The sequence below is a fragment of the Chionomys nivalis genome, chromosome 26 (genome assembly GCF_950005125.1).
Source record: "Chionomys nivalis chromosome 26, mChiNiv1.1, whole genome shotgun sequence".
NCBI lineage: Eukaryota > Metazoa > Chordata > Mammalia > Rodentia > Cricetidae > Chionomys > Chionomys nivalis.
Genome location: NC_080111.1, coordinates 4197896 through 4220236, shown reverse-complemented (window position 1 = coordinate 4220236; position 22341 = coordinate 4197896). Strand labels below are relative to the sequence as shown.

Here is a 22341-nt window from a genome sequence, read left to right as displayed (position 1 = left end):
GTATCAAATCCAAATGAAGGATGTTCTACAAGTCACTGAGTACCCTTGAAATGCTTAAAATTGATAAAGGTCATGGGAAGACTGAGGAATTGACTTGAGTTACAGGAAACACAATCAAACCCAATGCAGGACCCTAGAGGGGGACCAGAAGCAAAAGCTGGCAATGAATAAGGTCTGCTTAGGTTATTAAATATCATAACAATACTAATTTAGGTTCAAGACTATATTGTGGGGCTGAGAACAGCTGGGTTTGATTCCCAGAAACCACATCACTACTAATTCCACCTCCAGGGGATCCGACACCGTTAGCCTCAGCAGGCACCTACATGCATGTACACACGCCTAGATACAGATACACACAGAGATAAGTTTAAAAAAATAAAAAAGACTGTGTTAGACAAACACGGCAGAGAAGGCTCTATCCTAGCCCTCAGGAGACTGGGGCAGGAGACTTAACAAGTTTTAAGGGTAGCCTGCCACATAGCAAGCCATTGTTAACAACAAAACAAAACAAAGGATTGCATTTAAGTAAGAGGTCAACATCAGGAAAAGATTGGTAAAGGATATAAAAGAAATCTGTACTCTTTCATAACAACTATGGGTCTAAAATTCTTTCATAATAAAGCTCATAGGAACATTTAATTGGGGGATGGAGTACTCTTAGCTCAGTGGCTAAGAGTACTGCCTGCTCTTCCAGAAGACTCAAGTTCAACCAGTTCCCAGCAACCACACAGTGGCTCACAACCACCTGTAAGTCCACTTCCAATTCCCTCTTCTGGCCTCCACACACATGGCACACATACATACATGCAGGCGAAAACACCCATACACATAAAAACCAAGAACATATAGTCATGAGTCCTTCATAAGACAGACAACAATCTAGATATACTGTGTGTCCATGACAGAACCAAGCATGATTTCCTATTGATAAGCAGAAAAGTCAGGATGACCGTGCTGAAGCCACAAGCACAGAATCAGAAAGAGAAATAAATGAGACTTGTTCACGCAATAAAAATATCAAAGCTAGTTCTATGAAAAAACTATAAAATGCGCCAGGTTTGGTAAAAATTTCACATAAGACTCTACACATATAGAAGCGCTTGGTTACTGCAAGTTTATATAAACTATGGAAAAATACAGAGGAGATTTGGAATGAGAATGGCCACTGTGGGCTCCTGTGTTCGAATACTTTGTCCCCCGTGAGAGGAACAACTTAGAAAGGACAGGAGGCGTGGCCTTGTTTGAAGAAGTATTCCACGTAGGTGGGCTTAGAGGTTTCAAAAGCCGGCAGTGATTTCCAGTCTCTCTCTGCCTCCCTCCTTCTTTGGGATCAAGATGTGAGCTTTCGGCTGTTCCAGGCTCCTGGCCTCTGCTTTGCCGTTATGTCTTCTAATTGGAGACTTTGCTTTCTAAGATGCCTTGGTCATAGTGTCTTATCACAGCAATAGAAAAGCAATGAAAAAAACCATACCTTCTGAGTTCACTTCTCGGGAGCTGACTGCTGGCCCAGCATTTAGCGAGGATCCGACCACTCAACCTGACTACATACTTTCCTAAGAACTATACTGGAAATATACTAATATTTAATATTCTGTGACTGGCAAAATAAATTGGCACTGCTAAAAATGATGCTTAAGCTTCAAAAATGAAATACTTACCAAAGGAAAAAAGATGAGTTACAGGAAGCTGTATGGATCTTGTTTCTTTTTTAAAGAATTCACAGTCTATGAAAAACTGAGATATAACATTAATTTATTAGAAAATACAGAATTCAACTTAGCAAAAAATCTTGACATTTGTGCGAGGAAAAAAAAATAAAACCTTAGCTTTAGAGAAAGCACCACGGATTATAGCTCTGGTAAGAATCCCTCAAGCAGATGCTATGCTGAGAAGACTAGGTAAGCAATTTCTCAATCGAATATATTAAATTACCTGAAGGTCATTTTTATAACAAAGTCATTGCAAAGTTTTATTATAACATCGGTGTTTATTAAAGAGTAGACCAAAGCACTGAGATGCAAAATAATCTAAGATTAAGGGTTTAGATAATATGTCTCTGAGTACTTTCCTAGTCAAAAGGGGAATGTAACTTTTGTTACTTATGATTTTTTTATTAAATACTATAAATTTTAATCTACAGTTTTAATCAGGCTGTAAAAGGCATCTGTAATCACTCATCTGCATTCATCTATAGCTAATGCTGTTTATGAGATTATTACAGATGAGCCAGTTATTACAGAAAATAGGAAAAATGAATTCTCACTTATGAATACATGTGCTTTTTTTCCACAAATGGAAACCTAGAATGTGGCATGCCACTACAAGTTTTATTTTGACAACATTTTCATTTTCTAGCAACATTTGTAGACATGTGCAGGGAGCCTGTTTCAGCATTCTGCAGAAGGAACAGTTCCTGAAAGAATCACAGCGCCACAGAGTTATTTTGGCCAGTAGGAGGTGATGAAAAATAAATATAATCCTCACGATAGTTAGAAGATGGTTTTCTGTCTCAAGAGAACGGACGCAACCAGAGTCCACCCTAGGCTATCGTGACAACTCCACCTTAGGTGTCTCAGCTATGGTAATTCCTCTGCCCACGGACGAATGGTCGGTTGTTTTTGAATTTGGAAAGGAGGAGGGCGAGACTTCTACCAGACCTGCCCACATGTGTGGTGCTGAGAAACAAAACCACCACGCTAAGGGCTTTGCTCCCATTCCTTCTCACAAGCCAAACAAGAAATCCTCCCACTACAGAAAACAGCCACTCCAAGACTAGAGTGAACAGGATCATTTGGGTGGATCGTGAGATGGTGAAGTGGCTTGCAAAAGCAGTTCCAACCATTGTACCTGAAGGTATTCAAATACTAGAATATTTTTTTATTACTTTAAAAACTTGACTGTGCTCTTAGCTTTGCGTAGCAAAACAGATCCTGAATCAAGAAAGGCAGAACCCAAAGGTATCTCTCTAAAATATCTGAAGTCGGTTTCTGGGCTTGCTGCTGGGTTTGTGATCGCAGGGAATTGCAGTTAAATTCCACACTGCAGTTCCCAAACCATAAAGCTGCTAAGGATCTGTATTTATTCTGTGTAGTTCACAGGGAGGGGACATTCTAATGACAACACCAGGGAGCTCACCACCCTGGCCATCGCTTTAGATAATCCTGTATCTGTTCAGAAATCATCAAGAAATAGTTTCTCATCAGCATCTTCCACGCATGCCCACAGAACCCTTAACAGGCCTGATACCTTATTTCTGTGGACAGACGGCCCCCCGTGCATGTCCACAACACCCTAACTGGTCTGTTACCTTACTTCTGTGGACAGACCCCCCCCCCCCGTGCATACCCACAGAACCCTAACAGGTCTGATACCTTGCTTCCATGGACAGACGGCCCCCGCACGTGCCCACAGAACCCTAACAGGTCTGATACCTTGCTTCTGTGGACAGACGGCCCCCCGTGCATGCCCACAGAACCCTAACAGGTCTGATACCTTGCTTCTGTGGACAGACGGCCCCCCAAGCATGCCCACAGAACCCTAACAGGTCTGATACCTTGCTTCTGTGGACAGACGGCCCCCCAAGCATGCCCACAGAACCCTAACAGGTCTGATACCTTGCTTCCGTGGACAGACGGGATGTAGATAACAATGTGTGACAGAAACGGGTAGTCTTGGAGCCTTAGCGTCAGAGACTGAAAGACAGTAGTGAAGATACAGAGCCTTTTACTTCTGAGGCAGAAAACGCATGTCAAAGAAAAATTATAAAAACTTATTTCTTGAGTTATTTTAAAAATCATTTCTTTTTTTTACATTTATTTATTTATTATGTATACAGTATTCTTAGTACCAGAAGAGGGCACAGACCTCATTACAGATGGTTGTGAGCTACCATGTGGTTGCTGGGAATTGAACTCAAGACCTTTGGAAGAGCAGGCAGTGCTCTTAACCACTGAGCCATCTCTCCAGCCCCCTAAAAATCATTTCTTAAAGCACTCACTTAATATGCATGAACCCTGAATTTAGCTTTCAGCTTATCCCCACATTCCCCCCAAACACACACAAATCAGGTTTATATCCACATTTACACTCCCATCAATAACCCTACAAAAGACAAATTTATAGGAACTACTATTAAATATAAATCACCTAAAATATTCCTTGAATATCTCTTCACATAGAACAAAGGATGTTTAACGTTAAAGCTAATGATTTTGCATAATCATTTCCAAGTGTGGTGTATTAATTGTAATTTGGCTATCTGTTGCAGAGAACGTTGTGGTTTTATTTCTACATTTATGGTAGTAAATGACAAAGAACATTCAAAAGAGTGTTAAACGTGAGGGAAAACTTAGCAACTTAATCTCCAAGGACTCGGACTGAGCTGAAATAGCAGAGTCCAGGCTAAATACATAAACACCATTCAATAAAATTCGTTCAGTACATGATGAAGACACACAGCTAATGATGCGTCTCACCAAATAACAATCAACTGGTTCTACCACAGAAAAATGAAGACCAGATTTTATAGTCCACATCTGGGGAATCGACAAGTTGAGACTAGCCTCTTTAACAATTGCCAAGGTTCCAACCCTTCATTTCTGGATGTGGATGTAGCATTGCAATGAATAAAAAATGTGCACATTAAGAAGTTTCTACAGATGTTGGTTTTCCTCACTCTCTCTCAGAAACACCGATGTGGGCAGCCGGACATAAGCGCAGAGGCTGAAAACCTGAGAGCGTCTCTCCAAAGGCCTGACAAGACGCCCAACTAAGCAACAAATTCTTAAGTACTCAGGGAAAAAAGAGTGTTCAAGGTGCGGCATAAATTACAGCTACAGACGCTGGGGAGAGCGCATGAATGATAAATCGGTCAGGAAGAACTGAGTTGTTCCCTGTGGCAATTGGCTCTAAGGGCTCCTGAACACGGATTCTCATGACCGTTAAGAATCTGTGGCGATTTACTGGAGGACTCTGCCCATTTATTAAAGTACAGTCAGCAGAGGCGCCTCAGGCTGATGATTCTCATGGTATTACTTCTGCTCTGGTGACATTAATATGCATAAAACCTACGAAATATTCCCACTTAATCATTTCATCACGTTTCTCTATTTGAACACCCGTGGTGGAGAGAATACTGCCTGGTGTGAATACGTCACGTTGTCCTAATCAAGGAGAAAAGTCACACTTGACAGTGATCCCGAAGGCTACAAGGCTGGGCACGTGGGAAAGTTAGTTTGTGTTTAGTGTTAGCGTAAACTTAGAAGACCTAAGCCTGAAGAATACAGCAATCTGCTCTTCCAGAAATCACTGTTAAAAGTAGGCAGCTGGAACATCTTGTCTTCTGGCTATCCAGACATGTAATTCCTAACTTAAGAACTGAAGGGGCCTACCCTTTGGTAAACCACTTTTCAGTCTCTGTAGAATTATAGGAACAGTATTTCCTTATGAAATTTAAACTGTATAAGAAAAGTTTTCATGATACAGAGACAAATCCTTGTTCTGCAACTCTGCTGCCTCTACCTCTCAGCTCTTGTCCTCTCTTCCACTGGGGGAGACTGGGTTACAGGTGCACACCACAGCTAGTTGAGCAGTGCATTTAAAATGCAGGGGCAGAGTGTGTTTCATAAGGCCTTTAGGTATCCATTGCTTTTGGAAATTATAAAAGGGATAGGATGTCCAAGTTGGAAATATAAGAGAATGAGAGAAGATTCTACAATCAGATCTATCCTAACGCTTCTGTCTGTCTTGCTTTTACATAGAAATTTAAGACTAAGGATAGATTTTTTTTAAAGATGCTATTGAGTAAAATTGCTTTTTTATACATTTGTTTTACAAATACAATTGATCACTGTTTCCAAATAAACAGAGAGTGAACAAAGCAACCCTTCCCCCAAAAAAACCAAAAGTTTTTTAAGAGATTATTCTTCCTACATTATTCATCTTGTAAAATTTCTCTCTCATAATACAATTAACATGGTAAATTGTTTATACAAATTAATATTTCAGCCACTCAGGCGACTGAGACAGGAGAACCATGGGTTCAATGCCTATGTGGGATATATATATACGGTCAGCAAGTATACTCAGTGAGACCCCTCCCCCATCTCAAAAATAAAAAGCAAAAGGCTGGGGATGTGTCTCAGGGATGGAGAGGACACGACTGGAGGACGGTCCCTCGTCCTGCTCCCTCAATAGGGAAATGAGTATCCGTGAGAAAAAAAAAAATAACTCAATTGGAATCAATGGGGGAGGGCTGGGAGCAGCCAGACGTCTGTTTCAAGTCTGAGCTCATCAGAAGAGAGGATTTTATTTTAAGGTGTGGATTTATGTGAAAACTGAATCCGCCAAACCCAGACAAGACCGTAAATTATAATAAACACAGCTTGGAAATTAGAACCGACATTATCCTCAAATTACAGACTTATTTTGTGTTTCCCGCAGTTTATTTTGAGAATATACAAATTAGTATTTGTTAAAGAGGAAGAAGAAGAAAAATAAGACTTGCTAGCTTACTGGAGTCAGCTAAAGAAATCACTAACAACGATGAGGTAAATCCAGGCTGTGATTTGCCACCCTGGATACTGAGATACAAGACTTACCCAGCCACCTGACCACAATGTGGTACAATCTAGAAAATTATTCGGTGTCTCTTTGAAATCTCACCTCCCACTGCAAGGTCCTCCCACCCAAATGAATTCTCAATAGAATGCACTAACTGGTTGTCTCTGAGACAGAAACCCACATTGGAGCGCCGGACTGGAAATCTCAAGGTCCAAATCAGGAGCAGAAGAAGAGAGAGCGCGAGCCCAGGAACTCAGGACCGCGAGGGGTGTACCCACACACTGAGATAATGGGGATGATCTATCGGGAACTCACCAAGGCCAGCTGGCCCGGGTCTGAAAAAGCATGGGATAAAACCGGACTCGCTGAACATAGCAGACAATGAGGACTACCGAGAACTCAAGAACAATGGCAATGGGTTTTGATCCCACTGCACGTACTGGCTTTGTGGGAGCCTAGGCAGTTTGGATGCTCACCTTACTAGACCTGGATGGAGGTGGGTGGTCCTTGGACTTCCCACAGGGCAGGGAACCCCGATTGCTCTTTGGGCTGATGAAGGAGGGGGACTTGATTGGGGGAGGTGGAGGGAAATGGGAGGCGGTGGCGGGGAAGAGGCAGAAATCTTTACTAAATAAATAAATAAGAAAGTGTCTCTGACTCCTTCAGTAAATGACATTACAACCGGTTCAGCAAGTTCTCAACTTATAGTTTTTAATCTCTAAAGATAAACAAAACACAGCTAATTAATTGTTTGCCACACCTCATCAAACACAATTCCAAAGAAAGGACTCCTATGACTTTTTTAAAGAGCCAGTTCTAAAAGGTCTACCAACCTTTTTTTTTTTTTTTTTAACTGAAATATAAAATTCTAAGGCTAGCATTTACCTTGATTGTTGGCAGCAGTTCAGCTTTCCATGATAAATCAACCCCTTGCCGGCTTTGAAATAAATATGAAAGTATAATTAGAGGGCAAATGTTCAAGTATTATAATTTGTAAAGAAACTTCAGAGCAAAGAGAAAAAGATCTGCAGCCCTGGAAATGAGAGACTGTATGTTTGCAATGAGTGTAGAGTCTGTATACAAGTTCATAAAGCTCCCTTAGCAAAAACAAAACAAAACAAACCAGGGAGATGAGTCAGTGGGAAAAAGCACTTGCAGGGCGAGCTTGACAGCCTGAACTTTATACATATACCATGGCGTGTGTACTCACAGAGATGCATGCATGCACATACACACGTGCAAGCACACATGCGCACACACAGAGCACATGAACACACACATATATATACATGCACGCAGCATACACATGCATGACCACACACTGCATACACACACGCCCAGAGCACAAACACATGCACATCATATATGCACACACATGCAATGTATAACACATGCACACATACAATAATCAAAATTTAAAATATAAAAATTACAATTCGATACAGCAGCAAAAATGATCATATAACGAGCATATAAAGTGCCATTTGTTGTGATTCATGTCTATAAGCTCAGCGCTGGGGAAGCTGATGCAGGAGAGTAACAGTCAGTTCCAGGCAAGCCAGAGTATACAGTATGTTCCAGGACATCCCAGGCTACAGAATGGGACCTTATCTCAAAAATCAAAGAGAAAAAAAATATTGTGTGTGTGTGTGTGTGTACGTGTGCATGCAAATATGCATGCATGTATACATACACACATATACCTTTTCTGAAACTGTAATTTCTGAGCACTGTTTGTGTTAAGAAAAAAATGAACAAGCGATCCAAAAACTTACCACATAGATGTGCTGTTTATACAGCCATAAATCCAACTATTTGTATCCTGTTGGTTAATAATAGAAAACAATGTCATAAAACAAGCATCTCAAATACACACTGAGATATATATATATATATATATATATATATATATATATATATATATATATATATATATATATATATAACATATAGGAACATCAATGGTTAGGATCACAGAAAACAAAGTAGTGGTTTATGACTAAGGAGCATCCAACGTGCTTTTAAAAGACACACAGGTCGAGGGTAGGACAACAGTGTGTGACTAACTTGGGTCGAGCGGATGAGCAGCTGACCCACAGCACGAGACTGGCCTCGGGCATCTGTGCAGCCCATGACCTAAGTGTTCCTAACCACTGCCCCCAATGTCTGGCCTCGCAGTATCCATGCTGTAGTTACACACGGTAATCTACATCCTAACAAAAGCAAGCATGAACTAGAGACAGACATTTCTAGAAACACACACCCACAGCCAGGATGTTAAAAAACAAACACCTTTAATCTGAAAAGCTGGCTTTTTACTTTATTATCCCCATTCTCATTTGACTACCAGGAATATAACTCCTATATCACCAAAAATGTGGTTAGACAGAAACCCAACTGCAAGGCTGGACACTGAAGGTAGCCACTACGTCATCAGCACTGAATCAGATGCTGCAAAATGTACTGCCTTGCCTGCCTGCCTGCCTGCCTGCCTGCCTGCCTGCCTTCCTTAAACAAACCATCCCACAGTTAGCTTTGGTTATATAAAAAGCACTACCACCTGACATTTTTACTCCAGCTTTTATGGATGAAAACATGGCGCTACTGAAATCCCACCAGAGTGTGGGGTGATGGGGAGCATGGTCAAGACAACTATTTAAGCTGCCTCAGAATCTCAAACAAAGCGATGGTGAAATCAATCCTTTCTTTGAACCAACGTCTATAAATTTCATTCTAAGGACCAAAAAGTTAAGGTCTCAGAGAAAACAGTGAGTCAGGCAGTCAGTCTCTGATTTCATGAGGTTTAAATAAAAAATGATTTTTTTTTTAAGAATAAGAGAAAATAACAATTAAGTATTTCTCTCCTCTCCCTGTAGGCAAAATGCTTGTGCGATTCTGGCTCCTTGGAACAATAATGAGAGATTCTGAAGCAGGAGGTCAGGCCAGAGCTGCAAGTTAGTTCATAATCCCAGCACTTAGAAGTCAGGAATAAATAAAGTCACAATGGCAGAATTGGTAATTGTTCAAAATTGTGTTCTGGTTACAAAATAATTCATTATCATATTTTCTCCCTACTTTTATATAGACTTACAAGGTCTACAAAAAAAAATTGAAATAAAGATTTAAATTGCATGTTATCTTACGGTAATTAATACTCAACTGACTTAGTTACTTTTCTGCTGATGTGACAACACCATGACCAAAGCAACTTACGGAAGAAGGCATTTCATTTGGAGGTCACGGTTCCCCAGGGCTAGCGCCCATGACCACCACGGAGGGGAACATGGCAGCAGGCAAGAGGCTGGAGCCGTAGCCAAGAGCTCACAGCTCCATCTACAAGCCCAGGTAGAAAGCACCAACTGGCAATGGCTTGGGTTTTTAAAAACTCAAAGTCCACCCCATGACAGATCTCCTCCAACAGGGCCACGCCCCCTCATCCTTCCCAAACAGTTCCACCAACTGGGGACTGAGTATTCAAATATATGAATCTATTCTCATTTAAGCCAACACATCCACAGACAGTAAATACAGAAAACAACCCCATAACCATTCAGATGTGTGAGCTGCAATCCGACAAGCATTTTCCTCAATACAATGCTGACCTCCGGCTATGGCTGGAATATGAGCCGTTCCCTAGAGGCTTGTCTTTGGATATTTTGTGGAATCTTAAGAGATGAGGCCTGGCTGGAAGAGGTAGGATGGTGTGGGGCAGGCATTGAGAGCTACAGTCCAGCCTCCTTTCTGCTCCCAGTTCTGCTTCCTAATTTGCTGAGATAGGAGGGGGTCTCATCACCTTCTACTGCCATGGGCTGCCTCACCTTCCCTGATATGACGGGGTACCCACTTAAACCATAAGCAAATGCAAACACTTCCTTATTAAGATGCCTCCCTCAGGTACTTTATCACGGTGACAACGAAGATAACTAACACACCTCCTAGCTGGAAATTTAAAGGAGACGGTGCCAAGCATCTTACCAACATGGTACTCTGGCAGTAGGCATGAGTGTAGCTCTTCCTGTGATTTGCAAGAGGAAATGCAAAATAAATCTTTTCAGAGTTCTAAAAAAGAGAGAAAACAATAACTATAGTGAGCAAATAATTTCATCATTCAAGAACTTATGGTAATGGGAATAAATTATATATTATTGCTATTACTAAGAACCAGTTGTTTGGGAATGGAAGGTAAAGAATAAGGAAGGAAAAGGTTAAGTAAAAACTCAGCAGTCCAGAACTGTCAGGCAAGCACCAGGGTTAATGCATTCGTGTGTGTGTGTGTGTGTGTCTCTCTCTGTGTGTTAATGACGATGATTTACCTTTTGTTTAATGTTTTTGTTGTCTTGTTTTTGAGACAGGGTTTCATTTTTATACCAATGGCTGGTCCAGGATTTGCCATGTGGATCATGCTGGCCTCAGACTTTCAGGAATTCTCCTGCCTCTGCCTCCCTGGGATTAAGGGTGTTGTGTGCACCACCATGCATGGCTGCGATATTTGAATTCTCAATCCTTCTGGTTACTGAAAAGGTCCATAAGTAACAACCTAGTCACCAAGAGCCAGGCCAGGGTCTGCAGGTATCGTTTCCTACATAAAGCAATTCCTTAAATAAACACCAAATTCAAGCCCCAGAAGGGGAGAGGCAAAAACTGAGCTGAAACATTCTGCCACACCGGGGAACGAGGGCACTAACAGAAAGTACCTCTAAGTAGCTGTACTGAAAGATAAAGAGCCACACCTGAAATGGCTTCAGCTTGTCAGGCAAAGAACAACCTTAGAATCAACAAACAACGAATGCAAGCATATCTACATATGTGTGCTAGCAACGGCCACCCATGAGGAATGCTACAAGGGTGACCGCTAGTCTAACAGCCAGCGCACACAAGGTAGAAGCCAGAAGTCAGGCACGGATCATTCTTTCCTGTGGGGTTTGTCTTACTTTCGACAAGTTTAGTAAAGGGAAACTTCTCTGATCAGTATCCTAATCAATAAACGGAAGAGAAACAGGATATCGTCATCTTTGTACCCTTCCTATTAATTCAGATATTCCCTACCAACTGCTCAGATCTCCAGAAGAGAGCCTAGGAAAAGCAAAACAGTTCTAACAAAAAAAAATGGAATATATCAAACATTTAGATCCAATTACTAAATCTTATGAAGGGTTGGGAGGAATATACTGAATGACAACAGAAATGCAGTCAGCAAAACCAAACCAGTATGAAATCCCATCATAAGAAGGGACAGAAACTTTATTAATAAACTCCAAAGAAAATAAAGGAGTGGGAAATATATTGAAGAGGAATATCAAACATCTCAAACAGTGATATATTGCCTCATTGGGTGCTTAGCTAAATAAATTGAAAAACAAAGAAAAAGGGGTCCAAACTTATGATAAAATAGGGAACTTGAACAGATTTGGTATTATTAAGGTATTATTAGTAAATCGTGGGAAAATGTAATTTTAAAAAAAAATCTTAACTTTTAAAGGTAAATCTAAGAATCAGTCTGGACAGAACCAACAACAGAATACCTACATTATGAGCCACGTAGGACCATTTGGCCACTTTCACTGGAACCCACTTGGATGACCCTTAATGGAAAGGAAATACAGTTACTGCATATGCAATTACTTCCATATTAAAATTGTTGTTCTATTTTGAATTCTGATAAATACTCATTAGCAATAACAAACATGTGGTTCCCTGAATATTGGCTACTTTAAAAGATGAGATCCAGAAACATGTTCTTTGTGCTTAACAAGCATTCCTATCAGAGTCTTTGACTTTGACCTCTCAACAGAAGGAAACGAGGATCGCTTTCCCCAAGGAAACCGCCGGAGCGAGTATGAGCACATTTGCCAAGCAAATGAAGTCCTGGTAACTCAGGAGGCTGGGGAGTAAACGATACTAGAAACAAAGACGTTATAAATAACACAGCTCTTGCTTTAGGTGACTATCCAGAAAACAAGGGCACACAACTCTAAAACCTTTATTTATCAACTTATTTCCAGCGCAAACTTTGATCAGTATCTTAACAATTTGCTTCTCTATGTTTCCCTTTCAAACCAAGAACTTGCTAGTACCACGACAGAGAAAACTGGTAAATAACAGGACCAGAATACTTGAAGCATCCCAGTTTCTCAAATACTAACAGCTGTGCACAGCAGCACACTTATCAGAAACAACAGCAAAGAGATCCACGTTAAAGGTCACCATCACAAACCTGGGAAGTCAGAAATTATGGATGGGTTTTCCTCAAACTGCTTCGCTGGGTGTCTTATGAAGTGGTGATTCAACACCGACAACTTCTTCTTAGGTTTCTGAGTTATCTAGAAAGAACATTAACATAGTCTGCATCGTCTACAGCATGATGATTTGATGAAGCATTACTTCAAGTAATAAAGAGTCAGCATTTATTCTCTCTGGACCAGGCACTGTCCTAAAACAACATGGTATCAATGCTCATCCTCACAAACACTCCGATAGTATGTATTTGTCTTTTCGTAAGAAACTAAGGCACAGAAAAATAGACATTTTTCTAAAGTCACACAGTTATTAAGATTTGGGGCTAAAATGCTCTGTCACAATCAAACAGACCTCAAAAGCTCATGTTTTCTCCAGAAGGAGGATGAAGCCAGAGCCATGGCTCTCAAAACCATTCCCACAGAACAGATATTTACTGTAAAATGACCCAGGGAAGGCAGTTGAAGATGAGAAACCCCAGCTTCTTCCCAGCTCACAGGAGAAACTGAAGCTGCTGAACCCAAGGCCCTTAATCACGCTGAAGCCGCCCTTAGGACAGGTCATCTAGCAGTCAAGAAAGTGACGAAAAAAAAACCAACATGATGTCCTATACAGGATACGGCAAGTGATTCCCAGGCTCTGCTAACTGGTAAGTTGGAAACCTTGGTGGAACAGAGATCTCAGGACAGAAATGGCTCGGCCTGGGCCAGTACACAGCTGATTCTCTGAAACCTCGGTGGAATGGAGATCTCGGGACAGAAATGGCTCGGCCCGGGCGAGTACACAGCTGATTCTCTGAAACCTCGGTGGAATGGAGATCTCGGGACAGAAATGGCTCGGCCTGGGCCAGTACACAGCTGACTCTCTGTTGAGTGAGTTACTCAGGACTGCATGCATTCTGATCTTACCAATGCGCCAAAGATAACTTTTAAAAGGCATTCAAGAGTACCTAATAGGATAGATTATGATGCTCTCATATGTTTAATATTTCTCTTAAATTAAAAATGAGAGCTGGAGAGAGAAGCATCCAACTTCGGACCTGAGCAGAGAATGTTTTGGTCTTTATTCTCACCGCTTCCTGAATGAATGGTCTATGCATTACATCAGAAGGAATAAAGACATTTCTATTTCAGAACTAATTCGCTTGATACGAGGATTCTGTTAGTATCCACGCTAAAACGGATGGAATCTGTGAGCGGTAACAAAAGCTTTCGCTTCGCTAAAACAAGCTTTCAGTTTAAAAACACCTACTTGCTTGGTATCGTCGTCGATGAGATCCAAGAAGGCTCGGATTGTGGTCAGCTGTAACTGCTTACACCTAGAGCGGAAAGGAAGTGTTACGGATACAATGTTCATAAAACACTGGCCTTTCTCGGTGTGGAACTGTTACTTAGGCGGCAACACAACGGAAGACAAAAATCTATGTTGGAAATTATTGTATTCTCTTTTGTGAGAATTTTATACCTTGGCCACATCTACCCCTTGTTTCCTCCCCAGTTCTCTCCACAACCCCCACATCATCTCTCCATCTCAACTTCATGTCCTCTTCTTAAATTTAATTCATTTTTCAACTCCCTAAACCCAGTCAGTCCCACCCTGCCATGCCTGAGGACGGGTGAACCATAAGGGAACAGGGGATTCATTCTACTGGTCACCATACCGCCAAAGACAAGCAACTCTCCCTCCCCCAGAAGCCACCAACCGCCAGTTTTGATGCAAATACGCACAATTCTATCAGTTAATGGAGTGCGTTCTGTTGCTTTAATGCTGTGTACTAAGAAGGCACACAACAAGTCATTCCTACTAAGTGGATATATCAAGGTTAACCTATAGAAGCAAAGCAAACAAAATCTTTCTAGATGTCTGGCAGCCAAACGGCCTTCTGCTGCCCACATGACTTCCAGTTCCAGGCACACGTGAGGCCTGCGCCACCCTACGCGCCTGCCCTGCGTGGACCTTGAAGACTGTGGCTTGTCCAGAAAGAGGAAGGACAAAAGAGAATCTGACAGTCAGAACACAAGAAGCTAGAGACTGGAGTCTTTGCTTTCCTTGACCCACACGTAACCTCTTACGTTTCTACTATTATTAGGTAGAGATCTGATTTCTGGTGTCCATCGCTCCCCACAGTAGCCGTCACGAAACTCTATCAGAGCAAAGTGATTGGCTGGGACTCTGAACGTCCTCTCGGGGGCATATCTGACTCTGCCCAGCTAAGACAATCCCTAAAGTTTAGTATTTGATGTTGGCGCCATTCGGAGTGACATTACTTGTGTTTCATAAGACAATGTTACAGATCGTCAGGTCCAACAAGCAAGAGACAAGCGTTGACCTTGAACCTCTATTGATCTTTCACTCGGACTTAATTATGGTGATAAGACAAATCAGCAGCATAAGTTATAACGTACCACACGATGGAGAGATGGTCTGTTGAGACCCAGGTCTTAGGCACTGCTGAGCTCTGAAAGGAAAAGAAAAAAATTCAAGTACATGATGATTTGCTGGATCTCATACACTGATATTTAGAAACACGTGTTAAAAATTTCACTATACTGTATATGTCTTTAATTAAAATGATCCATTTTTATACAAAGTGATCCTAATATATTATTCCATGCATAACATAACCCCGTATATGTTATTTCTGGTTCTCAAACTTATATTACCCTTTAAAAATTAATATATTCAAAGAGCCTATGCTGAGGTTTTATTTTATTTTATTTTATTTTTTTGGTTTTTCGAGACAGGGTTTCTCTGTGGCTTTGGAGCCTGTCCTGGAACTAGCTCTGTAGACCAGGCTGGTCTCGAACTCACAGAGATCCACCTGCCTCTGCCTCCCAAGTGCTGGGATTAAAGGCGTGCGCCACCACTGCCCGGCTATGCTGAGGTTTTAATATCTAACATTTTAAAAGCACAATTAAAAAGTTGAGCTTAATATTCCTTTAATAAAGAATCTTATTAAAGAAAGTTATTAAGTAAGACTTTTACTTTTACATGAATGTAGATGTCCCAATAGATAGTTCGGGATTTTAGTTTTGACTGAACTGCTACTTGGGGGGGGGGGGCTCTGAGATATGGCTTGATAAGCAGGGGTGTGCTGAGAAATATGTATTAGCATGTAGTATTTATTATATGTATTAACTGCATATATATGTATAATTTATTATATGTATTAACTACACAAAGTAAGGAGTTCAATTATGACATTTCCACATTTGCATAATAGAGATTGATCATTTCCATACTTTATAACTCCTGTTCATCCGCACCCCTCTTATTGATGAGTTTATAGGTACTTTATATATTTAGGAACTACTGTTGATAAATTACTAAAGAAAAAATCTAACACCAGAGTCCTCTATGGTTCTAAGATTTTACTAGCCACTGAGCAGAATAATGGCTCAACCACTGGTAGGTAGCATTTACCATTATCAAATAAATAAATGTGCTTTATCTTCTGATGTGGAATTCCCCTCTGTATGCTGTGATTACCATTAACGAATAAAGAAAACTGGCTTGGCCTGATAGGATAGAATAGAGGTAGGCAGGGAAAACTAAACTGAATGCTGGGAGAAAGAAGAAGGTGGTTCAGAGAGAAGCCATGTACCCCTGCCAGAGCTGGACGGAATTTTACCCGGTAAGCCACTGCGACGTGGCGATACACAGATTAATAGAAATGGGTTAAATTAAGATGTAAGAGTTAGCCAATAAGAAGATAGAGCTGATGATCCAAGCAGTGATTTAATTAATACAGTTTCTGTGTGATTATTTCGGGGCTAAGCGGCCTCCTCCTACAATTTTGTTTGGCTTGGTAAAGGCACCACAAACACCACCCGCTCCTCCCTCTCAGGCGCAGAGAACACTGCAGAAGGGCAGAAAGAGCACAGGAGCCCCGCTCAGGGGAACACCTGTGAAAAGCCACCTTCTAGGCAGGACACAGCCGGTGCAAGCGTGAACTCACACCAGCTGTGGCTTCTGACAAGACCAGCCCTGCTGACAGTCAGCTGTGGACGGAGGAGTAGTTCTTAGTCATTGACTGACGGATTCTGGACAAGGCATTCCGTTGTGTGCCTACAGGAAGACCACTGGGCTCCAATGGATAGATTTACACTGTGGTCACACAGACAGCCCTTGTGGGGCACAAGCCACACACAAGGCATGAGATTTGTGGGGAAGGAGAGGGTTGGTAGGAGTGGGAGGGCGATAAGAGGTGAGGGGAGTCATCTGAATACATCATATTCACATATGAAACTGTTAAAGAATGAAGTTAATAAAAGTGCAGATATTTTATAAGGGTGGTTGCTCATGGAAACACTAATTGTACACTAAAAGGCATCCATTCTGCTCTACAGCAAACAACATGGCTCAATCCCTCAGCCTCTCGTCTTTAAGACATAACAGCATTCTCTCTCACTGTGGGCAGAAGCAATGGGCGGGAGAAGCCATGGGCGGGAGAAGCCACAGGCGAGAGAAGCCATGGGTGCCCTTCCCTGTGCTGATTCCTCTCTCTGGTTGAACCAGTGATGACTAACGCGATCTGGGAAGTAAAGCATTGCAGATGGGTATCTGGCATCAGCCTAGGTCCCTGAGTCAGAAACCACACACCAATCTACGCAGCAAAAGGTCATTTGTATTTATGATACTAGTATCTATACTGTATTATAGCAATTGAACACAATCACAGTCTTAACTTCTTATCATTTTCCCAGTCCCCATGACTATAAAATAACTTAACCACTCCTGTGACAAGCACTGAGAAACTGTCACTGCTTAACTGACTTTAATATCAGACATATAAACGTGAGAAATTACACAGAGAGTTTAAAAATAAAAGTCAAGATCTACAAACAGACACCTGTGGGTAAATCTGTTAGTAAAATCTTTTCATCAGAGATACAGAAAGAGTGACAGCCACACATTGTCAAAGGGATTAGAGCACACTCATATGTCAGCAGACGCATGCGGGATCAAATGAGCAATGTTCTTCCACAGACAAGCATCAGCGTGCAGGGTGTTGACGCCACGCTGCGGGCCAACGATGGCGAGGAATTTATGTCTGACGTCGTAAGACTTCATCACGTGTGTTTACTAAGGAACGACACTGGATATTCTGAGGAGTCCCGGCAAACATCTGTCTGAAATACTCGGACACCAAAACCAAGATTCCCGCCACTAATAATGACATCTGAGAGAACGATTGATTAACATATCAATCAATCAACAACTATCCTGGCTGTATCCTAATGCTTCCAGTTAGAAGAAAATGGTAAGGATAGACCTGCATCCTAATTCCTCCTCTGGATAAGGCAACGAAGGATTCAGTTAGCAGCTTGCTAATGGACGAACGGCAGGGCAATAGCAGGGAAATTACACAGAACAATTCAGAGGCGTGACTTTCTCCCACCATCGCCCCAAAGCACGGGGGACAGGCGGCCCCTCTAGAGAGGCTGTGCGTGCCTCTGCCGTGGAGATCTTAACCGCTGACCCGGTCATGGTCAAATGTGTAAGAGGTGCTGAAGGAAACTCCAGCTCACATTCCAAAGGCTACGTATCCTCATTAAAGATCAAACACTCAATGGCCTGGCAGGGAAGGGTAATTAATAACCAGCAAGTTAATCGGGCTTCTATTGGTTCGTCAACTATCAAAGAGCGTTATTTTATCTGGCAGTTGGTAAATCTTTACTCAAAGCATTAGGAGGATGGGATGTGTCGGCCATTCTATTAGCAATACAGTTACATCACGCGGACGTAACTAGAGCCCCCCGTGTTTAGTCCATGCATTCTTACGGTTCCACCTCTGATCAACGGATAGGGTCTTACTTTGGAGCCTATTACTTTCATTGATTTTCAAGGTTTCTCACGTCCTTTTTCTCTTTCTCTGGCAGAAGCATCCATGCGTCTGCTTTTCAACACCTCCATCTTCGTTCGAATTTCCTCACACATCCGCTCATGTGCGCGTGTACACACTTGCTCTACCCACCTGGCGCCCATTTATGAGCATGGATATACCATTTCCCTTCTGACGTTCCTCTGTGTCTACTATATTACTATATGGAACCTTTAAGATAGTTACCACGACAGATAGGGCACTGGTCTGATGGCTTAATTTTGGCAGAAAAGTCAGTCCTGAACGAACTTGGTAATCCCGGAATCCTCCAGCTACGGAGAGCGTAGTCAGATTTATATTCCGAGCATTTAAAATCCAATAGTTGTTTACAGTCATATAGAACTCTGTAAGGAAATGAAAGGGAAAAGGAAACACTGAAAATTAAGTCATTTCATGCAGCCATACTTAAAATACTAATATTTATCGGAATTTTTGCTTAAGTTATTTGGTCTATAAATATTATGCACATTTCTATATTTGGAGAAAAAAATCATTAGCTTTGCGTACAAGTCAGAGTACAAAAATCCATGTTTCAATGAGTTGAAATAAAATACTGAGAGTTACCGAAGGTGTCACTAAAGAGAAAGGCCACACAGAACCAGTTTTCAATGAGTTTGCATGCAAACACGTTTCTGCAGCCAACAAGACCGGCACCACTCCACACCATAACAAAGAAACCCTTGAGTTCCTTCAAAGAAGAGTTGTAGACATCCATGATGCTAGTCCCATGATAGAAGCCGTGTTCACTCCCACCATATTGTATATATTAAATACATGCATTTTTGCCTATGAATTACCCTCAATAAAGTATTCTTCAAAAAAAGAGACATTCACTTCTCCCGGTCACAGAAGTGCCCAGTCTTTCAAGGCTTAGCAACCCTGTGTTGAATAATCGTCACCACACATCATATGTAAGCTCCTACGAAACAACCTATCATAAGAGCGACATATTAATTTTAGGATTACACTCCTGAAGAAAATCTCAGGCTTAGGGTTCCACCCATTAAAGTTAGCAGCAAATTTAAAGTGAGAGGTTTTCAAGCAGATTTTCACTTTATCTACTAAAACAAGGAAGTCTGTTGATCACTAAACTGAGATCAGGAAACAGAGCCCTAATTTCTTTTTCTTTCTTTTTTTTTTTTTTTTTTTTTGGATTTTTCGAGATAGGGTTTCTCCATAGCTTTTGGTTCCTGTCCTGGAACTAGCTCTTGTAGACCAGGCTGGCCTCGAACTCACAGAGATCCGCCCGTCTCTACCTCCCGAGTGCTGGAATTAAAGGTGTGCGCCACCACCGCCCGGCTCCCTAATTTCTTTTTCTCTGCATCAAACTCCATCAGATCCGTTCATGCCTTCACACATTTGGTATGTAAAGCCCTCCTCATTAAAGATCTCAACAGTATGTATCTAAGACATCATCAAGTCTACTGAACTCTGACATCTAGAGGACCTGGGAAAAATATCAATGAAACTAAGTATTAAAGTCTAAATATTAAAACCAAAACCAGTTATGAGACCACTAAATGAAGTATTTTCTATGCTTTCCTTGACGGACCATTGAGATGACGTCATATGGAGTTAAGATTCTCAGAGTCTTCAAAGTTAGACCTAGATTGTGAGAACACACAAAAACATACCATGGGTCCACTGCTGTGGTGCCTTCTCTCTCTTCCCAAGCTAATTCTATGTGACATCTCAAGGACCTTGTGCGAATGTCCAAGCTCCACCACAGAGCCACACTTTGCCATAGTTCACTGTAGGTTCGTGTGCACTGCACTTTTGAGGAGGCAGGAGGATCAGGATCGTAAGGGGGCTACATGAACACTCTCCAAAAGAAAATAAATGGGCAATCTGGAGATTTGGTTTCCGGAATCATGATCTGAGCGTAAGAGCATGAGCCACAAGGAGAAAGGCTGTTTGGTGTACGCATCCCATCCCTGCGTGGAGGGGTGTGGTCAGAGATGACCCTGGAAGAGCAGGCCCAGGGCAGGACCACTTTCCACGTTTAAAGGTAGCATTCCTACCAAGTATAAACAGGGCGTCTGTTTCTGGAAGTCATATGTACCTCTCAAAAACATGAAACCCTTTACTACTTAAATACTTTTTTTTCCATTCTAATTCTGATTTAAAGAAATAAGAAACCAGAACGTTGAAAGAGACCGGACTTCCTCTAACTCAGGAAAAGCATCCTAAGCTTAGGAATCCCTTTCAAAGGTGATCATTGCTATTAATGATTCAAGCCTGACAGTATTGAAAATACATTTCTTCTTTGGGGGATGCAGATATAGTTCACGGGTGTGATTTTGTTTGTTTGCTTGCTTGTTTGTTTTTGCTTTTGTTTAGGTTTTTTTGTTTTTGGTTTTTTTTTTGAGACAGGGTTCTCTAACGGCCCTGGCTGTCCTGGAACTCGCTCTGTAGACCAGGCTGGCCTTGAACTCATAGATTCACCTGTCTCTGCTTCCCAAGTGCTGGTGTGATTTATTAAGCAAATACAAGGCTCCATTTGACATCAAGAGTCTACTGATGAGAGGCAGAAAATACTGGGAGAAACGACTGGAATTGGGCGGCATCTGGGGAGCAACATGGAAAGTTAGCGCAATGAAAAACTCCATTGAATCTATGAGAGTAACCCTATCAAAGCCTCCTGGCAATGGGAGACACAGAGTCTGAACTGGCCATCTTCTGAAACAAGCAAATACCTCAAGTGGAGGATTTGCAATATAACCCCAGCGACAAAACCTTTGACCTACAGTTTGTACCGCCTGCAGAGTGTTCTGGGACCAGAGCCTAGCAGAACCCTCATCAAAGAGATCAGACCGACTTCAGCATCAATTCAAGGGAGCAGATGTAGAGTCCCACAGCCAAACATTAGGCAAGGTGTGGGGAGTCCTGTGGAGGAGGGGGAGGAAGGATAGGAGGAGCCAGGGGGGTCAGGGACATCACAAGACCATGGCCCACAGAATCAACTGACAGGGACTCACTGCAGAGATTGGGGAGCCTATAGGATCTGACCTAGTCCTCTACATATATGTTATGGCTGAGTAGCTTGGTGTTCTTGTGGGATTCCTAACAGAAGCATGGTTGTCTCTGACTCCTCGTCTACTTATGGGACCCTTTTCCTCCTCCTAGGCTGCCTCGCCCGGCCTTGATGGGATTGTGTGTGTCTGGTCTTATTGTAGTATGTTATGTGGTGTGTCTGGTTGATGTCCCTGGGGGGCCTCCTCTTTCCTGAGGGGAGACAGAGCGGGTGTGGATCTGTGGGAGAGGGGAGGTGAGACGGAGAAACTAAAGGGTGGGGGGGATTAAGAGAAGAACTTAAAAGAAATTCTTAAAAAGGTCCTACTGCGGAAGAGGCCACGCTATTGAGTCACAGAACATGGTGAGATCAAGCTGATACATACCTGGAAGCTTCGTCCCTGCTGGCTGTCTCTAATAACGCTACAAGACGCTCTACAAACTCTCAGAGGAGAAAGTCATTATCAACTACACCCAGCTATGACCCCTGATGACGGGTCTGGAAAGACAGGCTCACTGGTGCAATAGTTGCAGGGACACCATGGGAGCAACCAATAACCTTTTGCTCAAATTTAAATCCTGTTCCACAAGATGAAAGTCATACTTTATAACCATTATTGCGCTAGGAACCTACGGCTAGATAGATA

General features: G+C 41.9%; 1 protein-coding gene across 1 annotated transcript in view; it reads right to left on the bottom strand.

Moving 5' to 3' along the window:
• Pgap1 (post-GPI attachment to proteins inositol deacylase 1) overlaps positions 1-22341 on the bottom strand; it is a 65353-nt gene that overhangs the window by 28737 nt on the left and 14275 nt on the right. The window contains exons 5-14 of the mRNA XM_057758448.1: positions 18869-19026; positions 15204-15256; positions 14050-14116; positions 12779-12884; positions 12091-12146; positions 10540-10623; positions 8340-8386; positions 7450-7501; positions 3618-3695; positions 1662-1737 (exon numbers count right to left, since the gene is read on the bottom strand). Of these exons, the coding sequence (XP_057614431.1) occupies positions 1662-1737; positions 3618-3695; positions 7450-7501; positions 8340-8386; positions 10540-10623; positions 12091-12146; positions 12779-12884; positions 14050-14116; positions 15204-15256; positions 18869-19026 (777 nt within the window). The remainder of the gene's footprint in view (positions 1-1661; positions 1738-3617; positions 3696-7449; positions 7502-8339; positions 8387-10539; positions 10624-12090; positions 12147-12778; positions 12885-14049; positions 14117-15203; positions 15257-18868; positions 19027-22341) is intronic.